Here is a 24,162-nt window from a genome sequence, read left to right as displayed (position 1 = left end):
CGCCTTTTTAAAAACTTGGTGTTTTTTCTTGTTTTTTTAACAGTACAGGTTGTGAGCTTTTGTCTGCCTCTGTCCCCCTCCTAGTGAAAAGACCTCTGTCCTCCCTTGTCCCCCCTCCCATGTGTCTCACGCCCGCTAGCTCACCTAGAGCAGGCGGCATGCCTATCACTGCCTCTTTTTTTAATATCTTCTTTCTTCTTCTTCATCAAGTGAGAAAGTATTGAGGCTATTACATGCACAACAGATCATCATTGAGATCCTCACATACGCCCAAATGGGGGATGGTGTGATGATAGGGGAGTTATCACCTAGATTAAGGTCTATGACCCACAAATGATCTCTCTTTTGCAGGAAGGACACTATGTTAACTCCAATGGACGGTTGTGGTCTGCCCCAAGTCTATGGGTAAGTGTTAGGTTATGATTGGGGAAGGTGTTAGGCACCCTAAAACGCCCAGCCAAAACAGGTCTTTCGAGACCAAAGTCATACTATATAATGTTGTTTATACGCCTAATTAATCTAGTTAAAATAAATATTTTAATCCTTCTCCTAACCTTGGTTAATTAACATGCTTGAACTTTGAAAGAAAATCTAAACTACTATTAACTATTTATAGCAATTAATATAGATACTAAGGGCCCGCTTGATAACCTTTCTGCTGTTTCTTTGCTGAGAAACAGCAGAAACAGCTTTTTCTGTTACTGTGCTAAGAAACAACTTTTGTAGCGTTTGGTAAACCTGTTCTGGAAACGTTTCCATATTACAATTGGAACAGTAATGGTGTTTGATAAAATCTAGTCAAGTTTGAATATAGAATTTGTGAATGAAAGTTGTTGGAACGAGTATATGTATTCTTAAGGAAAGATACTGCTACGACCTCCAATATGGAGCCTCTACCTACAGTGCAATTTGAGGAAAGACAATTCCTCTTTAAGAGCACCACACTGCTACAACCTCCAATATGGAGCACACAACCCTCAAATATCAATGCTCAAACGCCACTTGCAACAACACAACCCAGAAAATTTGGCACCTTCCCAATTAACTTTAAGAAAGTGATAGACCTCACCTAAGGCAGGATGCCTTCACAATTCAAGCCAGACTATCAGCCTAGGCAGGTTTTGAAAATATAACCCAGACCTCGATAACCCAGGATAACAGCAACAATAATAGCAGCAACCGGGGGCTTCAAGGGGAACTTCAGTAGATGAAAACAGCCAGTTTAATGAAGCTCGGATGATCTCAGATGTGCCCAAAAAATAAAAATCAGAGAGGGGAGTAATCACAAAAGAAGAGAAAGAGAGAGATAGAGAGAGACCGATTATTCAAGGGAAGTTAGCTCTACAGCCATTAAACAGAGCATCCATGGAAGTTGGCTCTACAGCCATAAAACAAACAAACAAACAAAAATTGCTAAACCCACAAAAATAACAAACCATAAAACCACATCTTTGGGTTGCAGAACCAACATTCACAAAAGAAGAGAAAAGAGAGATATATATATATAGAGAGAGAGAGAGAGACCGATGATTCAACGGAAGCTATTTTAGGGTTCAATCATTCCTGCAACCCAAACTAAAGAAACTCTAAAATCAGTTAGATTAATCAATAAGAACACCAGCGATCGCAGCAAGTAATCAATTTAATTTTTTTTTTAAGAGTTGTTGACGTTTTCCCTCTTCCCAATAGCAGTAACCTATCGTTACGGTCACTCCTTCGTTATTCCAGCTACTCAAACCAAAGAAATTCTAAAATATAAACCCTAAAATCAAGACCTTAAGAAATAAAACATTTCTTGCAATTGATTTTCATACCGCCATTATTCTAGGGGTTTCTGAATCAGTGACCATCAACGAGAGAGAAAGAGAGAGATAGAGAGAGAGGTTTTTTTATGGGGCGAGTGTTGCAGAGATTACAGAGTACCTGGACGGTGGAGGGACAGCAGCGGTTAGCTCCGGTTGGGAGAACAGCCGTGAGCTCCGGTTGGGACGGCAGCAGTGAGAGCGATGTTCAAGCTGTAGAAGAAGATGAGAACGAAGTGAGACTCGTGAGGACGAGAATACAGTATAGGTCGAATGAAGGAAAACCCTTTTTTCACCAAAAGAATATCGGGCACACTTTTCTTAACTTTGTTCAGAGAAACGGGACACGAAATTAATTATTCACAACTTAAAATTAGCAATGCATATAATGGAAGCAAGCATGTATAACATTGGAAATATGCAAAATATCTTTACCAAAAAAGAAATATGCAAAATATCTTTAAATAATTACCTGCATGTACTATAAATGAAGGGTGAGTCTGTTTGTAACCAAGAAGGTTACAAATAGACTTTGTAACCGGATTGTACATGCCCTTTTAATACAACTAATGTAACATTTTATTCAAGGACAATTGATGTAATTTCACACAAAATATAAAGTGACTATATTATCTATGTTTTACTGAGATAGAAGGATAAAATGGGAATTTCACAGACAATCCTTAACAGTGAAAAGAGCATTCTTGATCAAACAAAAGTGCCCCAAGGAGGTTTTGGAAACAATGACGCTCCGTCCCTATTCCGGCCAAAATCCACGGTGCATTTGTTAAGATCCCTTTCCCTGGACTTCATTTTCTAACCTAGCCTCCCCTTACTTCCCTATCTCAAAGTAGGAAAGCCTTTCTAATCTTCACATTCTTTTAAGATTCAAAAACCCCCATTGCTCATGCTCTGTATCTATCTCAGAAACCCCTATTTTTTGGGGTCGAACAAAAGCTCGAGAGTGGTGGAAAAAGGGACATGTTGATGTGCGTTCAAACACAAATGGGTTCTCTGGTTAACAATTAATGGCTTATCCTCAAATGGGGATAAGTCAACGAATGGGTTCTCATATACAAGAATGAAAGAAATCATCAGTTGGGTGCTCCATAAAGGATGCTTCCTGCAAGTCATGAATGGTTCTCTGGTTTCTTGTCATATATATGGAAGAACTGTAAACCAGAGAACCGACCGTCGTATGACTGAAACTTTGTGTTTTCTACAATTTGCTGGATAACTTTAAAAACCTCAAATTTGGGTATTATTCTTTCTTCAACCATACGATGGGTTTGATTGATTTCTGAAATCATTTAGAAAGTGGAGTAAAAAATGTGAGTAATGGTTGGTTTTTCATACAACTAGTACAGATGTGGCATTCCGGCCATTACCGGCGACTCCAGCAAGTTCCCTCCTTCTTTTTCATGTGTGTGACAACAAAATTACCTTAATACCCATGCAATAGACACTTTGACCCTTTTTTTTTTTTTTTTTGCTATACACTGAAAGTAAAATGACAATTTAATCCCTTTATGTGGCAAGTGCAGTGTCTAGTGATGGACACAAAAGACTGGTTATATCATAAGTTGTAACCACCTCGGTTACAAACAGGTTTACCCATAAATGAAATGGAAATGAAAGCAAAGAGTGTTCACCCTCTAACTTCTGATTTATCGGAGAAATGTGTCCACTCATAGGTGCGAGGTCCAATTGGTAGTATTTCAATTGCTTAGGCACCAACCCAATCTTGGAGCGGAAAGGAATCTCAAAGGGAGAATTTCGACAAGTGTATGGGACAACTGGACGGGAAGTTATATTTTCCATCAGTTTGGAAGAGAACTCCTTTTTCTCCATCTTTTCTCTTACGTTCCCCTTACATCACTTGTCAAATGGGGGAGGGGGGGGTGGAGTGGATACAAAAAATGGGGGTTGTGTGAAGGCATTGGATATGTGTATGTAGAGGTGGGGGTGTTAAGAGGGTATTTTGGGTGTAGGGGAGAGGGATTGTGTGTATGTGTGCAAGGAAAGTGAGGGAGGGGTTGTGAGGGTGTGGGGACAGATGGGTTTTGACTGTGCTTGTATGTAACGGGCAGCTAGGGGAAGAAAAGGATTGCGTAGATGAGGATTCGAGTAAGGGATCCTAAGGTGTGTGTAGGTGATGGAAAGTGAGAGGGGTATTAGGGCTGCAACAGGGTCGGGTTGGGCCGGGCTTTATAGAACCCTAGCCCAACCCTAAGTCCTCTTAACTGGGCCCAGGCCCGACCCAACCCTGACTTAGGGTCAGAAAAATCCAGCCCTGACCCGCCCTCAGGGTTGGGCCGGGCCAACCCTGATTGGTCCTGATCATGGGGAGGGGGAAAGAAATGCATGGACTGGGAAGAACATTATTAATTTTACATAAAATAATAATATAATAAATTATATTATAACACTTATTGTCTTCATATATAATATATTATATAAAAAAATATGGGTGAAATTTAAAGTTTATAATGTATAAATTATATCAATATATATTTTATAGTATAACTTAAATCAAGGTCGGGCCAGGCCTGGCCAAGGTTAGCTCGAGGCCTTAACCCTAACTCGACCCGACCCTAACTCAGGGCTAAAAATATCTTAGCCTAGACCTTATTCGGGCTCAGGACAGGCCAAGGCGGGTTCGGGCCGACAGGGCCAAACTAGCACCCCTAGGGGTATCTGTGTGGAGAGTGATTCCGATGAAAGTGTGATGGGGGGAGATTGGTGTGGATATTGGTTAGGGACTTGTAATCCCGACGATAAATTGGTTCCATTTACTATTAAGTCTTTCTGTCCTGTCATCTGATTCAACTCCTCTTCAATGACTTCTGATTTTTTGCGTTAGGACTCGGAGCTTAGTGAGTTGAGGAGAGGACTCTAACGCGAGATCTGATTCGTGGGTTGACACATCATGTAAGGGGGAGTTTTTGGTGTTCCTTCAGTGATCTGATTTGGAACTAATAGTTCTCCTATTTTGGGCAAGTTGAATCTGAAAGAGATGGCCTACCATTTTTTTTAATTCTCATATCTCTTCGATGCCCTTGTTAACCTATTACTTAAGGTATTTGACTTCTTTCATCAACTCAAACCCACTTTATAACCTGGTTGACAGAGGTTGGGAACTGGTTAACTGGTTGCCCAACCGGCTCAAAAAATTCTAGCCGAATCCCCAACAACTATATTTTCTATAACGGTTAGTCCAACCAATTCATGAAAAAAGTGATCGGTTATTTGACCGTTAAAGATTCAAATCTCTCACTACTTTTTGCTATGAACAGGCCACTAAAAGTCAAACTCTACACAACATTCAAGGCATTGAATACCACTATTGTGAGAGCCTTTGAAATAGCCTTTTGATCATTATTCTATTCATTTTGAATTGAGAGCCTTCATTAAATATCTTTGTTGGATTCAACTCAATCCATTGAAGGTTTGCATTGAATTAATTGATCCTTCAACTTAGCACAAGCCTTGGAGAAACCCCTTGTCATGAGCATTCATCTTCACATTATTTTACAAGGAGAAGTTGTTTCTCCATATAGGTAATATCATTCCTTGTTCGTTCATTCATTTATTTATTGATTTGAATTTGGTCTTAATGTTGATTGAAGAGTTGGGTGAACTCTAATCAAATTAAGGATCATCCTAGACTGTATTTAAGTGGTTACACGGATTCTCTTATCCTTTAACAATATTGTGTAAAAAGTGTTGCTTCCCACCTATCATATTGAAAGGAAACATCTAGGGAAATTATCTCAAGTGTTAAGAGGAGTAGACATAGACTTTTGGAGTCGAATCGATCACTATAAATCGTGTATCTCTTATGAATTGCTAATTGCTTTATTCTTAATTGTGCAAATAATTTGTAAAAAAAATTTAAAAAAAATGACACAATCCACTAGATACAACAAATTCACCCCTGTAGATAGTTTCACAAATGTTAGTATTGCCAAGTTGTACTACTCACGACAGGCGCACCTACTCCAACTTTGAGTTTACACACATAGCCTCACTGTGCGTGCTACTGGACATGTTGGGGTTGTTCTGGTTATCCCTACCATCGTTGGCGCTAACGGATGGGTGAGTAGCAGCAGCAGTGGGGGTTGGGTTAGTATTGAGATCCTTTATAGACATGGAAGCAATTTGTTCTTTCGCTCTTGGAGAGGGAGTGAGGCCTTTATTGCATGAATCGAACTTACTGATTGGGAGTTGATTGCATTTCGAACCTACGACACATCCATGATCCATTCGATGATGTTGATCTGCTTCAAAGCGAAGATCGTTGCGGTTCTCCTTGTGCTCCAATATACCATAGAAGTAGCAATACAGAGGAAGCCTCTCATATCATAATTGAATGTTAACGTGGGAGCCATTTCAACGTCGGAGAGGGAGGTGGGTTCGAAGCGGCTTTGACATATCGATCACCGTACGAATGAGTTTCCATCAATCAAGAGAGCTTTAGAGGGCTGGTCCACTTTGAAAGTAAGTTGCAGAGCAAGTTTAAGATCCTGGAGCTCATGTGGAACGTTGTGGAACTAGACCCAAAACTCGACCATATTTAACTTCCAGTTTTGTGACTCGTTCCATCGTTCCAGTACGATGAGGTTCCCGACGACTGCCCATGTGCCTGCTGCTAAGACGTTGAGGAGATCCAACTCATGTTGAAAATGGAATAGATAAGTTCTTTCCATGCATGGAAGGACATCAACTCTTTCTTTCGGGTTCCAAGCCTTAAGGAGGGCTTAAAAAACTGTCAGTGGGCAGTAATGCTTCCCTTCAAGAATCTGGCTGACCAGAGTAAGGTCCCACGATTGGTTTAGACACTCCTATGTATCCTCATCGAGAACGAAAGCGTCATTATCAAATTCATTATCGGTTGTTTGTAGAGTAACAAACTCTACCGAGGGTGTTGCCGGAGATGGAGTTGGTAGTGGAGGATGGTGACTGGTCATGGCTGAAAACTAAGGAGAACTGAAGCGATACTAGAAAGAACTAGAGTAATCAACGAATAGGGAAAATTAAGGATAAGTAAAGACAAAGGAGGAGATGGTGGAGGACGTATGATTAAAGGCTAGTCTTGGAGGAAAGGAGATAGGTTAAGCACGCCATATTGGCGGAGCATAACTCGCACAACGGTGGAGGAGAGGTCTCTGATATATTTCTAACTTATAAACCATTGAGATTCTTCCATCTGACTTTTAGATGTTAGTCGAAAAGGGAATGCATGGAATATGAAAAACTTATTTGATTGAATCCACCTCCATCGTCTTTTAGATTATGGAAATAGTTGAAAAATCAGGTTTTAACTTGGATGAGTCATCCGAATTAAGTCAAAATGTTAGAAAACTTGGTCAAGAGTCATGTAAACTCGATTAGGGTGAAAAATGATCAAACTCGATCATGAAACACTCGAATCAAATAAGACTCAGTCTTTTAACCCGAGTCACCATTAACTCAGCGAGTCTAGTCATTTTTTTTAACAATACATAGTTGACTACTTGATTGATTAGTAAATAAATCAACAAATGTAATAATTACTAGCATAATTGAAAAACTATATTTTTTTTTTGTAACTCACAAAAACTTAATTCCAATAATCCAATTGACTATCTTAAATTAAAAACTCTCTCTCTCTCTCTCTCTCTCTCTCTCTCTCATCCATCTGTAATAAGTTTCATCTGTTAAATGAGTCTTTAAATACTGTGCCTCATTCACTGCGGTAAAATTCTTGAGTGATAAACGAAAATGTGAGTGATTAACGTCATTCATTAGAGTGAATATGTTATATCATGCCATATATGAGTGTTGCTTTCCCATACAATATTAGGGGTGAAACAGGGTCGAGGTGGGTAGGGTTTTTTAAAACCCTAGCCCTACCCTGGGTCCTCTTAGCTCAACCCAAGCCCAAACCAGGCCCTAGGTCGGGTTGAGATATCTCAGCCCAGGCCTAACCCTGTCGGGCTCAACCCAGCTCGACCTTGATTGACCTTGATTTTTGCCAAGGCCTGGGTTGGCTTTAATTAACCCTATTTTTTGCTAGGGCCTGGTTGGCCCTGACTTGCCCTACTTTTTTTTTCCATTTACATCGTCCTATGCATTAAAAAAATAAGACACATGAGACGGGGTATTGGTTTGTTTCATACTCAATTGACTATTAGACTTTTCTTTGGGTGTCCAATCTTAAAATTATAAATATTTTTGTTCAATAGATAATTAGTTTTTTTTTCTTGGGTAAACTAAAAGATTATTAGATACTAAACAAAAATTGAAGAATATAAACAATAAATTATAAGGCATAACCTAACTCAGGTTCGGCCCGAGCTAGGCTTAGCCCGAGGCTTCAATCTTGGCCCAGTCCGACCCTGACCCAGGGCCTAAAAATTTCAACCCTAACCCGCTCTTAAGGTTGAAAAATCCAGCCCAGGCTCAGGGTAAGCCAGGGTAGGCTTGGGCCGACAAAGCCAAACTTACACCCCTATACATTTGGTGGTTCTACTTGAATCTTATTTATATGTTCATTCATTACACATTCAAACTCAAAAGTATTAATTAATAAAAGCATAGTAATTTAATATTGTATTATAAAAATATAATTTGTCTTGACTAGGTTTGACTAGACTGAGTCACCAGGTTTTCTAAAAAATGTGTCAAGTCAGAAAACCTAATTTTTCAATTATGGAGTTTAATAAAAGACAAGAAGAAAAGAAGAAGAAATTCATTTATTTGCATTTTTGCAATAGAGAATTAAAAAAAAAAAAAAAAAAAAAAAAGAAGCGAGAAATCAGAGAGAAACGAGGAAAGAAAGAAGAGGAGAGAGATGGGACTTTACAACATCACGTGAGCGGTGTACATTCCGTTTCTCCACTACGCACTCGCATAAAAAAAAATGCTAGAAAACTTCTCCATTCTCTCAAAAATCAAAATATCCATTATTACGGTACATATTTCGAAATCCAAACCGACTCCTAGGCCTCTCTGCTACTCTCATCTGTTGGCGACCAGACCACTGCCACTCCTTTTTTGACGACGTCTTGAGATCGAAGCATCAGCTTCTTCTGGTCATGGAAAACCTGAAAACAATCGTCGGAAAGCTTTCCTCGTTCTGATTGTATGTTATCTGAATGTATTTTGTTTTGTCTTATGCGCCTCTCTCGGTCTCTCCTCCCCTGCATTGTTTCGCTCATATTCTGTTTTCTTCGATCCTTCTTGGCTTGTTTTGATAACTAGGTAATTAGATTGAAGAAGGAAGGGACGAAGGAGGAGCAAGCCGTGGTGCTGCTTCGCTTTTCTTTTCTATTTCCCACATTATTTGCATGGTGCTTTGCTCATTTTCCCCTTTTTTGGAGTAGGAATAACTACGATGGTTCTAAATTTTCTGCCTCATTTTTCTTTTTTCTCCGTTTAATCTACTGCGGTTTTTTGCTGGTACATTGTGTCATTCAGTGCACGTCGTTTGTTCTTGAACCAAAATATGTTGTCCTCTGGTTATTTGTTACTCCATTTTCTGCTGGGAAATAAAGCTTCGTGTTCCATTTGGTCAAAATTTATGAGAAAGAAGAGGGAGAGAGAGGTAGAGACATGCTTCTTATGGTATTCCTGCTGCATAGGCAAGGATGGGATCGCTTAAAATTTGATCAAAGTTATGTTGAGTTGCTGTTGGCACAATGGGCAAAGTGCTTACTTTTGTTCAATCACAAGGATGGCGTAGTGAAAGATGTTCACTGCATGTTATTGAAGTCGGGTCGGGTTCAAGCCTTTCGTTCAAACGAGAGAACGAGAAAGGGAGGGATGGGTTAAAAGTATCCATCATATTTGGAACGTTGGATGTAATTATTACCACGTGTAATGATCTTAGAAGGTGTTGGACCGTCCAGCTCCCACCATGGCTGGACAGGAGGCAGTCCAATGGGCTGAAATCGAGCGTTAGGTTGTTATGTTGTAAGTTGGGCTTTTTATTTTCGTGGGTTATATTGTAAGAGGCTTATAATTTATAAGCCCATAAAGTGGGGGTAAAGTTAGTATTATGAGAAATCATTCTTCATTATAGGGAAAGACTATGGTCAGCGAATGTGCACCTTTGCTTCATTCTATCTTTGGCATATATGGTTGGCTAAGTGTGACATGGTTTTTGGACGGCGAAGATGTACATCAGAAAAGGTTATTCTCTCTGCAACTCTTGTGATTTTGAAGATTTTCAAAATGCTACTAAATCTGATCAAAGGACTGCAACTTCAATACTTCGTATGGTGTCTGATCATGTTTGGGTTGCTCCACCGGTTGGGAAGATTAAAGTTAATTGTGATACAAGTTTAATCAATTCCAAAGGTAAAAGTGGTTTGGGTTATGTTTTTCGGAATCATCTGGGTTTGCCAATTCGAGCGGTTTCTGTTCCAGCCACGTTTAATAATATCATGGTGGGTGAAGTTTTGGCAATCTGAATTGCATTACTGGATGGTGTTACAACAGGTTATACTGATTTGTTGGTGGAATCTGATCATATGGGTGCTGTCAATTTTCTACAACATTGTGGCAGGCCGATTATGATGGAGGTACTGCCTATTCTAGAATATATTCTTTTATTTTCTTCATCTTTTGTATCTTGTTCTTTTGCTTATGTTCCAAGGGAGATAAATAATTTTGCTGACTCCCTGACAAGGAAGGCCCTGTCAGTAACGTGTTCGACAGTTTGACCTAATTCCGATCCATGGTTTGTGGAATTTGTTTCTACTTCACAACCTGTGTGTTCTACACGATAAATAATATCATCTACTCTTTCTACCAAAAAAATAAAAAGTTACTATTATGGGATTAATAGTTAAGTGTTTGATTAGATTAGGATACTTAATAGCATTTAAGAATTCTGTTCTGTCTATTATTAGTTAGGAATTTCCATAGTTGAACTAGATATCACAAAATTTTCAGGATTTCTTCGTGTCCTTTAATTGTCCTGGTAACCAGAGATCTATCAAACTTGAGGGCTCATGGTTTCATAACACTATCATGAACACTCATTGCTATTCGGTTGCAGAAGTCCGCCTCCCATTAATTTATTAAAATCTGGATTGTTTTTGGATATTCATGGGAGAAAGATCTCTATATTCAGATACTATCATCTGTTGTAGCTAAATTTGTACAAACAGATTGTACTTTCAACCTGCTTATCACCACATGGCACTTTACTTCAATTTAAGGTCAATGCTCTCAAGTTCAAACACAAATACTGTACAAAAATGAACCCGCATGCCTACATTATCCAATCAGCTGTTGTAAATGAAATGGTTATTCCAATCAAAACAAAATGAACAAACAAAAATAGAAGGCTACTAGTCATAAAAAAAAATATAGATATACATATAAGAAATTCTCATTCTGAGAAAGGAAAAGAAGCAGAGCACGATCCTTAAAAGCCAATGACCTTTATCTATTTGGAGAGAACACTCGTGAGATCATTATGAGAAAAATGTTGCAATACACGGACACCCACTTTTGCATTCTCCCCAAAATCCAAATTAAGTTCTTGCTTCACTCTGTGTCCATTGTTGCCCATAAATGCCTTTCCATGGCTTGAGTTGTTTGTTGGCAACTCAATATCATCTACTGCAAACCGGCTTGGAATGGAAGTACCTTTACCAACGAATCCAAGATTCCTACCAGGCCCTTGATCAGGCAATTGAACTGTTTTTGTGTCATAAGAAAGCTGAATCTCACATGCATTAAAGACAGGCCCTGGCAATTGGCTGCCAGTCCTTAAAGATACAGCCGAGTTCTGAACTTGCCAACCTGAGGAGTTGTCAGCAAGGACTGAGCAAGATGACACTGATGGGGATATAATTGCTGGTATGGTATACCCATTCAGTACACCAGTACTTTTGAGATCCCCATCAATAACTTGCCCAACACCCAATGAGGAGTTATTTGATTGACAAGAAAGCAAGCCGTAATCAATGACGGCACTGCTATTAAAGCTGGAGTTCTGATTGAGGGGAACAGAACTGTTTCCTGCCTGAAAACTGGATGATGATTGGGAAGGGACTACTCGGCAAGAAGGCTGAACATTAATTGTATGGCTGGGTTCAAGTAGTACATCCCGTTGTTGCTGCTGCTGCTGTAGTATCTGCATCAACATGTTATTGTTCTGAGTGTTAAGTCCCCCAAAATTGCCTGAAGCGCCAACCGTACCAAGAGAATTAGGTGGCCATGTTCCAAACCCAAAAGGAATATCCTCAACAGAAATGTTCGACTGAGGAAACTGTTTGGCTATGTTCGGTGGGCATTTTATTAAGGGCTGGCCAAATGCCACACCACGTTCAACTGGAATGCATTTGGGTCCTTGTAATGATGATTGAAGAACTGGCTGGTCCATTGCTGGCAACACTAGGCTACCTGCTGGTAAACCCAAAAGCTCAGACTGCAAAGCAGCCAGCATCTGCGGAGGAATTTGGCCAGAAGCAGCCAATGCTTGGATATCAAGTCTGTCTAGAGAACCAAGTTTTGCATTTGACTCTACAAGGCCACAGAATGAATTCGAAATCCCAACTTGCTGTTGAGCTACTCCACTTAATCTCTTTAAGTATAGTCGGAATTTCTGCACATCGAAATTGAGACAATAATTTAGTCAATACATGCAACTTAGAACAAAACAACATTCATCATACTTTGGCAGGTTCAGTAACATGCAGTGAACATCTCGCAGATAGGTTCTAGATTAACAGTCTCCTTCCCCCCGTCTCACATTAGCAGGGTAGAATACCCTCACTACTAAGTACTAAGGAGGGAGTTCAGGTGGACCAATAGATTTCAAGCAAGGCATGACTGTTAATGGTTTTCAATCGCATTCATGAGTCATGACTACGCCATCTTCATTGCATCTCAACCTCAACATAATATGTTGACAAATAAATGCACGAGCATTGGATTACACACTATTTGTACCTCTTAAAATACCACTGCAGGTTAACCTCGTCAAGAAATACAAAAAGTTGGCAACAGGAACAATCCTCACACTAAGTCTTAGCACTTGATGACCAGAGGTTTAGTCACCATTACTCAGGCACCTTGCTGACCTCAGTGAAAAAGCTCGCAAGGTCAATAAGCATACTAATGATCTAAGAATGGAGGCCAAAAAACCCTGGATTGCTTTTACATTAAAACAATGACCAAATGAAGGATCACACAAATCATCTAGTTGAACAATAGAAACAGGTGTACAAGTAAAAGTCCTAAAATGGTGATCTATCCTAGTGAATGAATTGAATGTTCAAAATTTGGCTTTTCAGACAACTTTAGTTCAACCGCTGAAAGTACAAGGGTAAAAGTCCTGACAAGGTGATATATCCCCACCCACCCACACAAAAAGAATTACTAGCATGGTGGACCATACTATGAAGATGACACCCAAAAACTTGACATTTGGCTCAGAGATTTCCGTCAAACATTCAGTTTAACCAGTGGAGCCCTCCACATGGTCCAAAAGAGGGTCAGACTGCCAATAAAAGTAAATTATCCCTTTCCAATAAATTTGCACATTCCCAGTCTCATTGTTGGTGACCCAATTCACAGCTCTATGCAGAATGGATATTGTCCTTCGAAATAGTTCTTGCTTGGTTTCTATGTTTGCAACATTCTTCCTAACCAAGCACAACATTGATTTTACATTACATGGAACACCCTCCCCCCTCCAGTGAGGTAGGATCAACTTGATCCCAGGACCCCGCTATCAACAGTTGGGCTTTACCACCATGCCAAGGGTGGCACCATGATAATGAAGAATCAAGCACAATATTACTTCTGAGTGCATGAGTGAGCAAAACACAAGCATTAATACTGCAAAATCATTCATACATTTTACTGCATGGATTACCACCAATGTTCGAAATTTCAGTGGAAATGACTTAAATTTCGCAAAATTTTTCGAAACCAGGTGCAATACTTAGGCCTTACCAAGTTTCAGTCTAAATATTGCAGTTTCAGCGAAATTGCGACCATGTTTCGGGTCTCCGTATCGTTTCTCTAGTTTCGACTCCAAAGTCCAAAGAGGGAAACTATCTAAGAAACCTCAGTTTTTGTAATTTTTTGCCAATCACTCTCATTACTTTGGTAACATTTGATAATTATGAAACAGTTTCTAATTTTATGTTTTCTCATTCCTAATGCATATTGTAGTTGTTTTAATTGAATTATGTAGATTCTAGAACAAAATTTTGTGTAAACAATAGTGTATAACATACAATGCCAACCTAGGGTCCAAAGCCAAACAACCATTTTTTGTGGTTTTTTTTTTTTTTTTAAACAATCTAAGGGTTCTGCTATATTCAGAGGGCCTAAAATAGGGTTTCCCAGAATTTTAAGGACCTAATTTTTTCATTTAGGCCTTGAAACCAGCAGCCAAAACTCACCAGGTTTCCGTTGAAATTTCGCTTTAACATAAAATATTTCGGTTTCAAGCCAGTCAAGGTTTTGACCTAGATTGGATAGACTTTCTTTGGTCTCAGAGATCATGAGTGATGGAGAATGGGACCTGGGCCCCCACCCCCTTTCTCTCCTTTCAGAAGCTTGGGACAGGCTCCAAAGTATCACTCGAAGAACTACTAGAGGAGAGAGAGTCCTATGGACAGCCACGAGTTCAGGTATTTTCACCTCCAAATCGGCTTGGAATCTAGTGAGGGCCCAAGCTCCTAAGGTTCCTTGGGCGGGTCTAGATCACATTCCCCGCCACAGTTTTATCACTTGGAGAGCTCTCATTATCTCTTCCTACTCAGTCATTTTTGCAAGACCGAGGCATGGTTCAGTTTTGTTCCTGTTGCCTATGTTGGGTAGCCCACGAGGACATCCCTCACCTTTTCTTTGAATGCCCATTCTCTGCTGCGATCTGAAAAGACATCATTGGGAAGTGTTCCATATCTTCGCAAAGGATTCTCCCTTTAGAAAGGAAATGGCAATGAATCAAAGGTAATTTTCATGAGAAATCCGGGTGTGACAAGTTGGGAAAGATTGTATTATGCGCAGTGATTTATCATGTATGGAGAGAACGCAACCTCAGAAGATGGACCTCCAAATCCAGGACATATTCCCAAATTAGGATGCATCCACTTCAAAGTCAGAACTAAGATCAGTCACTATTTTGGCCCCTGGGTGGAGTCCCAACTCCCAAGGAACCGCCACATTGCTACTTCTTGAAACCTCCCTACCCCCTCCTATAGGGTAGTGTGATGGTCCTTATATTTTCCCAATGTTTCTCCTTCCTCATTTGGAGCTGTTGATCTTCCAGGCTTATTGAATATACATTTATTCACCCAAAAAAAAAAAGGGTCTTGACCAGGCTCGAAATCGAAATTTCGAACCTTGATTACCACCACTACTCATAGAGCTAGCGTCATTATGTTTGCCACATCATGTTGGGACGAGGACAAGAAATGCACAAGGGTGTGATACATAGGTACATCCAATGAGTTCAGGAAATTTCATACTATTCTTGCAACACGTCATACACAGTAGAGGTAAGGAGAGAGAGAGAGAGAGAGAAGAGAAGAGAAGAAGAAGGAGATGGGAACCAAAGGAGGAGAGAGCTGGACGATAGACAATGTATTCTATCGTACCAGCCCCTAATCTTTATATAGAAATCAAAACAGAAATACAATAGGAGAGTAAGTCTAAATAAGTCTTACCTTGTTGACCTAAGACCTAAACACAATAGGAAAAAAAAATTACAATAAAAATAAGAAATAACAAAACAATGTGACTACGAAAATAGATCCCACGGTATAGAGGTCCATGGACCTCCAACTGAGATACAAGCACTCTAACACCCACTGTGTCACAGCAAGATTTCCCGGCAAAGGACATGTCCACCCAGATCCATTCTGTCCAAAGGGCAAAATCCTTCTTCTTTGAGGCCAGCATTTAGTTAGAAGACCTTTCCAAATCGAGGAAGAGAAGGGGCAGCCGAAAAAGAGGTGATCTGTGTCTTCGTGGCCACCATAATGCCCATTCTTTCTCAAATGGCAAAATCCTTCTTCTTTGAGAAATTTAGGTTAGGCCCAGGTTACTTTTTTCTAAATTCCATCATATCTATACTGATCCAATGAATTTTTAAACTTTTAGATCAAGATGGAGAATAGCCTCTTATTTTTCTTTTGTGCTCTTTCCTTATTCTAATTCTGAAAAAAAAAGGGTGACTCAATCAATTGGGGGTGAGACCTGTTGGCATAATGCACGCTGGAACATGGGAATTCGAGGTCTCATGAACTACTACTAACAATCTGTTTACCTTCAGTTGGGAAATGGGAGATGAATTCCCCCCTTTATCTCTCAATGTGATATGGAAAATTAAGGAATAAAATCTACACAGTTAATTAACAATATCGAAAGGTAAATAACAACAAAAAAATCAGTATGGTAACCATAAACTATTCTGTGAATTACCACTGCAATTGTCAGAAAGATTCAATTGAAATTCATGTCGATAGGGCTGAAAACTATTAAAAAAAAAAAGAAGATAAAGGAAGCTAAATTAAGGTTCTCCCAAATATTGATTCAATTATTACCCTCCCTCAACCCCCCCCCCCAAACAAAAAAAAGACCCATCAATAAATCAAACCACAAATATCAGAATCGAACCTGCAAATGGCTTGCAACATTTTCTCTTGTTAAACCAGGAACATTCATCAATTCAAGGATTCTCTTGGGAACAGCCTCTGCAAAATCATGACAGAAAATTTATCACTAATTAGTATCAAAGCACAATACATACTAAAGAAATAAAATAAATAAATAAATAGCCAGATACAAGGAAAATTTCCATAGTATGTCGGTATCATTAAAATGAAATGACAAAAATCCCAAGATGATATGTCTTATAACAAGAATATAATAAATAAACTAAGGAAAAGGATGATGACCAAGGCTCTTACTGTCAATTCCGAGCTGATTTACAGCACTGACAAATTGCTGATGCAGTTCCACTGACCACACTACCCTGGGTTTCTTTGACGAACCAGGCTCTTCATTTTCCAATTCATCCTCATCTTCATCATCTTTAGCATCCCTCCTCTTTTTCTGAACTTTCCAACTACCATCTATTCCTTCATTAACGGAAGAAGCATAGTCAGCATCATTCCCTCCTCGTTTATGTCGATCATTTTCTTCTGCACTATCAGATTGTTCATGTTCTTTATTTTCATTCCACTTTTTCCTAACAAGATGCTGCCATATATTCTTCAGCTCTTCTAAACGTACAGGCTTAATCAAATAATCACAAGCCCCATGTTTGATGCCTTTCATCACAGCACTGGTTCTTGCATCAGAAGACATCACTAGGAATGGAGTACAAAATTAGTATAAAAACCAAAAATAACTCACTGACCAAATGTTACTATATTACAAACAAAAAAAAAACCTCACTGATAACAGGAAGGTCCATCTCCAGCCCAACGTGTTCAAGGAGCTTATATCCATCCATATCAGGCATATAAACATCACTTATTACCATATCAAAACAACCTTTCCTTTCCCGAAGCAGATTTAAAGCAATAGTAGCCTGGGAGCAAGTTGTAACTGCAACCAAGTAAAGTAGAATCACTGTTGGATGAAATAGAGTTTCATGTTATGAGCCAATAATTAATAGTGAAATTCACAAATATATCATTTACTGAAGACTGGGAATAACAATTCAATATCTATATCATGATCCCCTTCATGCACAAGAACAAAAAGTAGTCCAAGACATGGTATTTCCCCAATGCATGAGAAAAAAATTCCTCTTGGAAAATAAGAACACTATGCAACGTGTGACCTAGGAGACGAGGAAAATCACAAGAAGCTGAAGCAAGTCTCCATTCTGTCGCTCCTTAGTGGCCTTTCTTATGTCAAACCATGCCCAAACATATTGATTTTCTTACTACTACAAAGACCATTCTATATCAATTGAACACCTAAAAGATATACATCTAGATGTGTTCGAGAGAGTTCTGGCCCATTTACATATTTTATGGCAAAAGGTCAATTTAATCTTAAATCCAGTGAGATTTGAGTTCTGACGTTCTTATGCCACGCGAAGATTTTAAATCTCCTATGTCAGAAGGACCTCCAGTCAGTACTAAAAGGCTTACTCAATTATCTAACCAACAATCCTAAGATCAAGCAATTTGGATGTGTTTTGAGAATGTTATGGCCAATTCACACATTTCTGTCAAAATCGCCAATTTCAAATTCAGTTTTACCTTCAATTTTGCAATCTTCAGAGTTCAGTTTACTTTTATTTTGAAATTTGTTCCTTAAAATTTCCCTCGATTTTTAGTTAAGTGGAACGTATAGTCAAATCAAATGAGAGTTGCAAGACAAGTAGCACAAGTCTCTTTTTAAAGTTACATTTGAGAACTTATCTTCTGGTCCACATTCATTGGTCCTATATTTGATTATTTTAATAAGAGATTTTGAGAGTTTTTAGGTAATGCAGTGCTAACCCTGAACCAATGAATTCCAATAGGAGATCAACTCGCAACAGGATCATAGATGAACCAGATTTGATAGAAAATTAGATAACTCAATTTAAACAATTCTAAAAAAGGGCGTACCCAGTGCACGAGGCTCCCACCACTGCGGGTTTGGGACTCCGGGGAGAGTCATAATGTACACAGCCTTACCCCTGCTTTCGCATAGAGGCTGTCTCCAGACTCAATCTAAAACAATTCTCAACAGCCTTAAACTCCAGTCGAATAAACAATGCAAGCAGTACATCAAGTCTGCAAAATATTATCAGAATCTGACATACAGATTTGAGGTAATGAGAAAATTACTTTTGAGGCTATGATTCTTAAAACCCATAAATTAAGATAATTCAATAGCAGAAATTTTATGACCCTTAAACAATAACTGAATCTGATATGAACAATTGTGGGAAAGAAAGAAATAAAGGAAAATATATCATCAGTAATCACTACCTGATATGCAGGGCTGGAATAATCACCAGTACCCCAACCTTGAAAATGCCACCAAGGAGCCTATTGAATCAACTACAGCAGGAAGCATTCTGAATCACCACAGAACCAAAGGCAAAAGCCAATGTTTCATCACTCACAAAGCTGGGGCTCCTTACAACCTATTACAAAAGACTCAAAACAGGACTCAAACTAAGCCTAAAACTCTTCAAGTCAATGGCTTACCTTGGAGCTAGTCTTAACTGACTACGATACCATATAATAATGAAGAAAACAACTTGAAACAAGGCTGGACTCATAAAGACCTAATCGAGCCAACTAAAACACTTTAATAAAGGATAGGTGACAGTTCCCCTCCGGCGAGGATGAAGTGACCATATTCTCTGGCGATGCCTCCCCCCCCTTCGGCAGCTCCGCCAGCTGCTCTCCCGGCATTCCCTGCACTCCCCTCCTCCTCCGCAAGCTCTCCTCCACCTCTCAAACTTACACCTGATCCCCATCCCATTGACACCCTCCCCTCAACTTCACCCACTGCTTCTAACTCACCCCAGACATCTACGCCTACCCTTGCCAAGAACAACCCGAACCACTCTACCTGGAGTTCCCTGCTCTCCAACACTTCCTCCACTACCATTGACCGAATTTCCTTGCACTTTGTCCCTCCCTCCATCGTCAATGACTCCAAGATTGGATTCTGTCCTAAGGGCCTGCTCGATGATGAAATATCCAAATGGCAAAGCTGTCTCGTGGGGCATTTCCTTGGCGCCCGCCCACCTTTCCATGTAGTTAAAGCCTCTCTGCTCAAGCAATGGCGCGCGGCAGGGTCTGTCTTCACCTACCTTCTCTCCAGCGGCATCTTCATCTTCAGGTTCTCCGATGACGTCGATAAGTCAAGAGCCTTGGAGGGTGGTCCTTGGCTGATTGGCAAGAAGCCGATCTTCCTCCGGCAATGGGACCACCGCTCCTCTCTCAGCAGAATCGATCTCAAGTCAATCCCCATCCGGGTAAACTTGCCAGGTCTTCCTCTCCACTATTGGTGTGCCTCGGTCTCGATATCGTTGGATCAACAATTGGAAACCCTCTCTTCTCCGACGAGCGAACCAAGAAGATGGACCGACTCTCCTTCGCTCATATCGTGTTGAGTTCTTGCAGATGTGCCTCCTCCCGAGTTCGTTACAATACAGAAGAAGACGGTCACTCTTTCATCCGAGAAGGTGTCCTACGAATGGTTGCCTCTCTCTTTTGATGCAAGACTTTCGGTCATCCGTCGAAACGTTGCCTCTCATGCCACCCCGCTCCTTCGCCTCCTTCGAGCATCGGTGCTGTCCCTTTGGCTGCTGCAGACGAAAAAGGCTGCAACCCCTGCGCCTCCAACGACCACCGTTGCAAATCTATTGATGTCACTGCTGCAGCTTTGATCACTATTGACGTGAAGGATGTTCTTGGAGACGATGCAGTGGAAAGCTTGAAAGCAGCCTCGAGGAAGACGATGCTTGTCGCCATGCCCCGGCCTCGATCCAAGCCCCGGCGAAGCTCGCTCTCGTCACCGCAGTCCCTTGCTTCCTTCTCGTGGCGGAAAAAGACAGAACCGGCGCCGGAGAAGATCACTAGATTCGGACGAGGTTCCTACCCAAGGCGAGTCCCCGATGCCCACCTACCCTCGAGGTTGACCACAACAGATTCGCAGCCTTCGGTCTCTCGATCCTGGCGACGATGGTGACCCTGCGGCACCTCAATCGCTCCTTTTGAGCCCGCAGCACCTGCGAGCCCGATCTGCGACTCCCCTGCTCCCCCTCTTCTACCTTCGCCCGCTTTCTTCCTCCTTTTGGCAAACCACTTTCGCCTTCACCCCCTATCACCCCAAGCCTTTCACCTTTTAACACCAACACCCCTTTTGTTCCATCTACGAAACACCTTTTCACCAAACCCTCTCCACGTGTCCTCACCCCTCCTTTAAACCTGCACATTCCCCCTTTTAACCCTACTAAAGCTTTGCCCATCTCTCACCCGACCCATCTACCCGCCAACCCAACCCCAACCCTTTCAATTCAACCCACCCTCACCAACCCATTCTTCCAACCCCTTCTCCCCCTACCGTTACGCCCAACCCCTGGCCGAACCAATTCAAACCTGGCCCTGGCCCTTCGGCTGATCCTCTTTCAGCCCCTGATCCTCTACCCACCTTGCTTCCTCCCTCCCCCACTTCCCCCCTTGTTTGTTTCCCCCCCTTGCGTGAGTATCAGTTGCGGCCCCGCAGTGTTCCCCCGGGTTCTCGAGTTAGTTCCACAACTGGTTGGTTGCCCCGCCCCCCTCCTTGCTCATGATCCCTTGGACCATTTGGAATGTCCGTGGCCTCAACTCCCCCGCTAAACAAGCGGAGATACGTGCCCGCATCATATCCTCAAAGTCCAACCTCTGCTGCCTCCTTGAGACAAAGGTTCTTGAACCCAATTGCTCTCGCATTGCCCATTCGCTAGCCCCTTCTTGGTCCTTCATCTCCAACTACTCCCACTCTCCCAACGGTCGTATCTGGGTGCTTTGGGATCCCTCCAAACTCCACATCTTGGTCTCTGACGCCTCCCCCCAACAACTTCATCTCAGCATCTCTGATCACCTTCACAATCATCTCTTCTTTTTCACCATGGTCTACGCTTTCAATCGTCCCTTGGATCGTCTCCTCCTTTGGGATGATATCCGTGCCATATCTCTATCCGTTGGTTCTGCCCCGTGGGGCATGGGTAGCGACTTCAATGTCGTCAGATATAGTCATGAAAAGATGGGTGGTTCCCCCATTGACCACCAAGCGGTTGATGCCTTTAATTCTTGTCTTGAGGATGCAGGTCTTAAAGATCTTAGAGGGTCGGGTGCAGATCTTACTTGGCACAACAAGTGCTCTGGGCTCGACAGAGTAGCTTGTAAGCTTGACCGTGTCCTCGTCAATGACACATGGCTCTCTTCCCTTCCTTCTTCCCATGCTGTCTTTGACCTTCCAGGCCTCTCGGACCACTCCCCCATCTCCCTCTTTGTTCTCCCCTATCTCTCCTTTGGTCCCAAGCCCTTCAAATTCTTCGACATGTGGTCCTCCCATGACGGGTTCCTTCCTCTTGTTCAGTCCGCTTGGGAAATCCCAGTTCAGTCCTTCTCCTCCCCTCTTCTTGCCTTCTCTAAGAAGCTTAAAAATGTCAAAACAGCTCTCAAAACTTGGAACTCTACCACCTTTGGAAATATCTCCTCCCGTGTCTCCTCCTGTCGGGACACTCTCTCCTCCATCCAGTACCGTCTCCAGTCTAACCCTCTCAATTCCTCCCTTGCAGAGGAAGAATCCCTTGCTGCCTCTGAGTTAGCCTCCTCTCTCTCTCTCTCGAAGAGAGCTTCCTTAAGCAAAAGTCCCGGATTAAATGGCTCGAGCTCGGCGACTCGAACTCTGCTTTCTTTCACCGTTCCCTCAAAGCTAGGGTCAACTCCAACTCCATTCTCTCCCTTACCTCCGCCGATGGCTCGGTTCTCTCCTCTATCGATGCCATCAAATCTGAAGCCGTGACCTACTTCACGGGAATCTTTTGCCCTCCCCCCTCCACCCATTCCCCCATCCCGAATGGCCTCATCAATAAATTCGTCCCTCCCAACCTCTTCAGCTATCTCTGCTCCATCCCTTCTGACTCCGAGATTGTCTCAGCTATTCGCTCCCATAAGGCTAGTAAAGCTCCAGGCCCTGACAGGTTCAGTATGGGGTTCTTCTCCACTTGTTGGGACATCATCGGCTCGGACCTTACCTGCGCCATCAAGAGTTTCTTCTTTAACCCCCACCAGATCCACAACATCAACCATACCTTTCTCTGTCTCATTCCTAAATCCTCTGGAGCCTCCTCCATGATGGACTTCAGACCCATCTCCCTCTGCAACCTCCTCTACAAGTTCATTGCCAAAATCCTAGCCAACCGCCTTCAACTTGTCATCGACTCCCTTGTTAGCCCCAACCAGTCCGCCTTTATCTCTGGAAGAAGTATCTCGGACAACATCATCCTCTGTCAGGAAATTGTTCGAGGCTTCCACCGGAAATCCATTTTGCCTTCAGCCCTCCTAAAGATCGACATCCATAAGGCCTTTGACTCCATTCGTTGGGACTTTATATCCCAAGTCCTCCTAAAGATGTCCTTCCCCCCCACCTTTGTCAATTGGATCCTCTTTTGCATTTGTACCCCCCGGTTCTCCGTTCTCCTCAATGGCAGCCCAGCTGGATACTTCTCCTCCTCCGTTGGCATCCGCCAGGGCTGCCCCCTCTCCCCCTTCCTTTTTTGTCTCTCCCTTGAGGTCCTTTCTCGCAGTATCCAATCCAAAACTGACCTCCTCCTCATCTCCCCCATCCCTAAATGCAAGCCCACCAACCTAACCCATCTTGCCTTCGCTGATGACCTCATGATATTCTCCAAGGCCAATCCCCTTTCCCTAGAGTCCATAATGTCCTCCCCTCACCTTTTTCAGGGGCTTTCCGGTCTCCGCATTAACCACCATAAATCCCAAATCTTCCTTTCTGGAGTTCCCGACACCACCATTGCGACCCTCTCCGCCATCACTGGCTTTACCCTTAGCACCTTACCTGTCTGCTACCTTGGCCTGCCCCTTATTCCTGCCAGACTTTCAGCCCATCATTGTAACCCTATACTTGACCTCCTCCGCAAGAAACTTCAGCTCTGGAAAGCCAAACTTCTATCCTATGCAGTCACCTGAGCTCATCGGATCGGTTCTTCGTCTTGCTACATCTACGGAGCGGTGTTTTTGGTCTTCCCAAGGCCACCATCAAGGCTGCCGAATCTATTATGTGTGCTTTCCTCTGGAAAGGTATGGACTCAGCCAGATTCCTCCATCCCAAGAGCTGGTCTATTATTTGCTTGCCCAAATCTGAAGGAGGCCTTGGGCTCAGAAGGATGAAAGATGTCAATTTGGCAGGCTCTATCAAGTTGTTATGGAAGCTCCTCACCAACAAATCCAGATTTGGACCTCTTGGGTGTATCTTGGACCCCTTCGTAGAGACTCTATTTGGTATTAGATCTGCCCCCGACTCTTCCTGGATTTGGCGTAGAGTGCTGCAAGTGAGGCATATAGTCAGGGGAGCTATTTCTTGCAGGATAGATGATGGGTCCCAGACTTACCTTTGGCTCGACAACTGGCATCCTTCAGGTGTCCTTGCCTCCATTGTCAGCCCTCGCACCATATTTGCTTCCAGCCTGGACAGGTTTACTCTAGTGGCTTCCATTATCACCAGTGGTTCGTGGTCCCAGCCCCCTTCCCCCCCGCCCCTCGCTGATCTGTGGAGCTCCCTCCCCCCTATCCCCCCTGGTCACCGAGGAAGAGGTGATACCATCTTATGGCTCCCCTCCACCTCAGGTACTTTTCGCTCCCGCTCGGCT

At 42.1% G+C, this 24,162-nt stretch overlaps 1 protein-coding gene across 1 annotated transcript in view; it reads right to left on the bottom strand.

Annotated features, from left to right (window-relative positions):
- The window catches only part of LOC122653927 (two-component response regulator ORR21-like), a 55,656-nt gene that overhangs the window by 12,258 nt on the left and 19,236 nt on the right, over window positions 1-24,162 (bottom strand). The window contains exons 2-5 of the mRNA XM_043847891.1: window positions 17,220-17,372; window positions 16,730-17,131; window positions 16,437-16,513; window positions 11,236-12,405 (exon numbers count right to left, since the gene is read on the bottom strand). Coding sequence (XP_043703826.1) covers window positions 11,242-12,405; window positions 16,437-16,513; window positions 16,730-17,131; window positions 17,220-17,372 — 1,796 coding nt within the window. The 3' untranslated portion in view covers window positions 11,236-11,241. The remainder of the gene's footprint in view (window positions 1-11,235; window positions 12,406-16,436; window positions 16,514-16,729; window positions 17,132-17,219; window positions 17,373-24,162) is intronic.

This window comes from Telopea speciosissima, chromosome 3 (assembly GCF_018873765.1).
Source record: "Telopea speciosissima isolate NSW1024214 ecotype Mountain lineage chromosome 3, Tspe_v1, whole genome shotgun sequence".
In the NCBI taxonomy this organism is placed as follows: Eukaryota; Viridiplantae; Streptophyta; class Magnoliopsida; order Proteales; family Proteaceae; genus Telopea; species Telopea speciosissima.
This window is presented reverse-complemented; position numbering and strand designations above follow the sequence as displayed.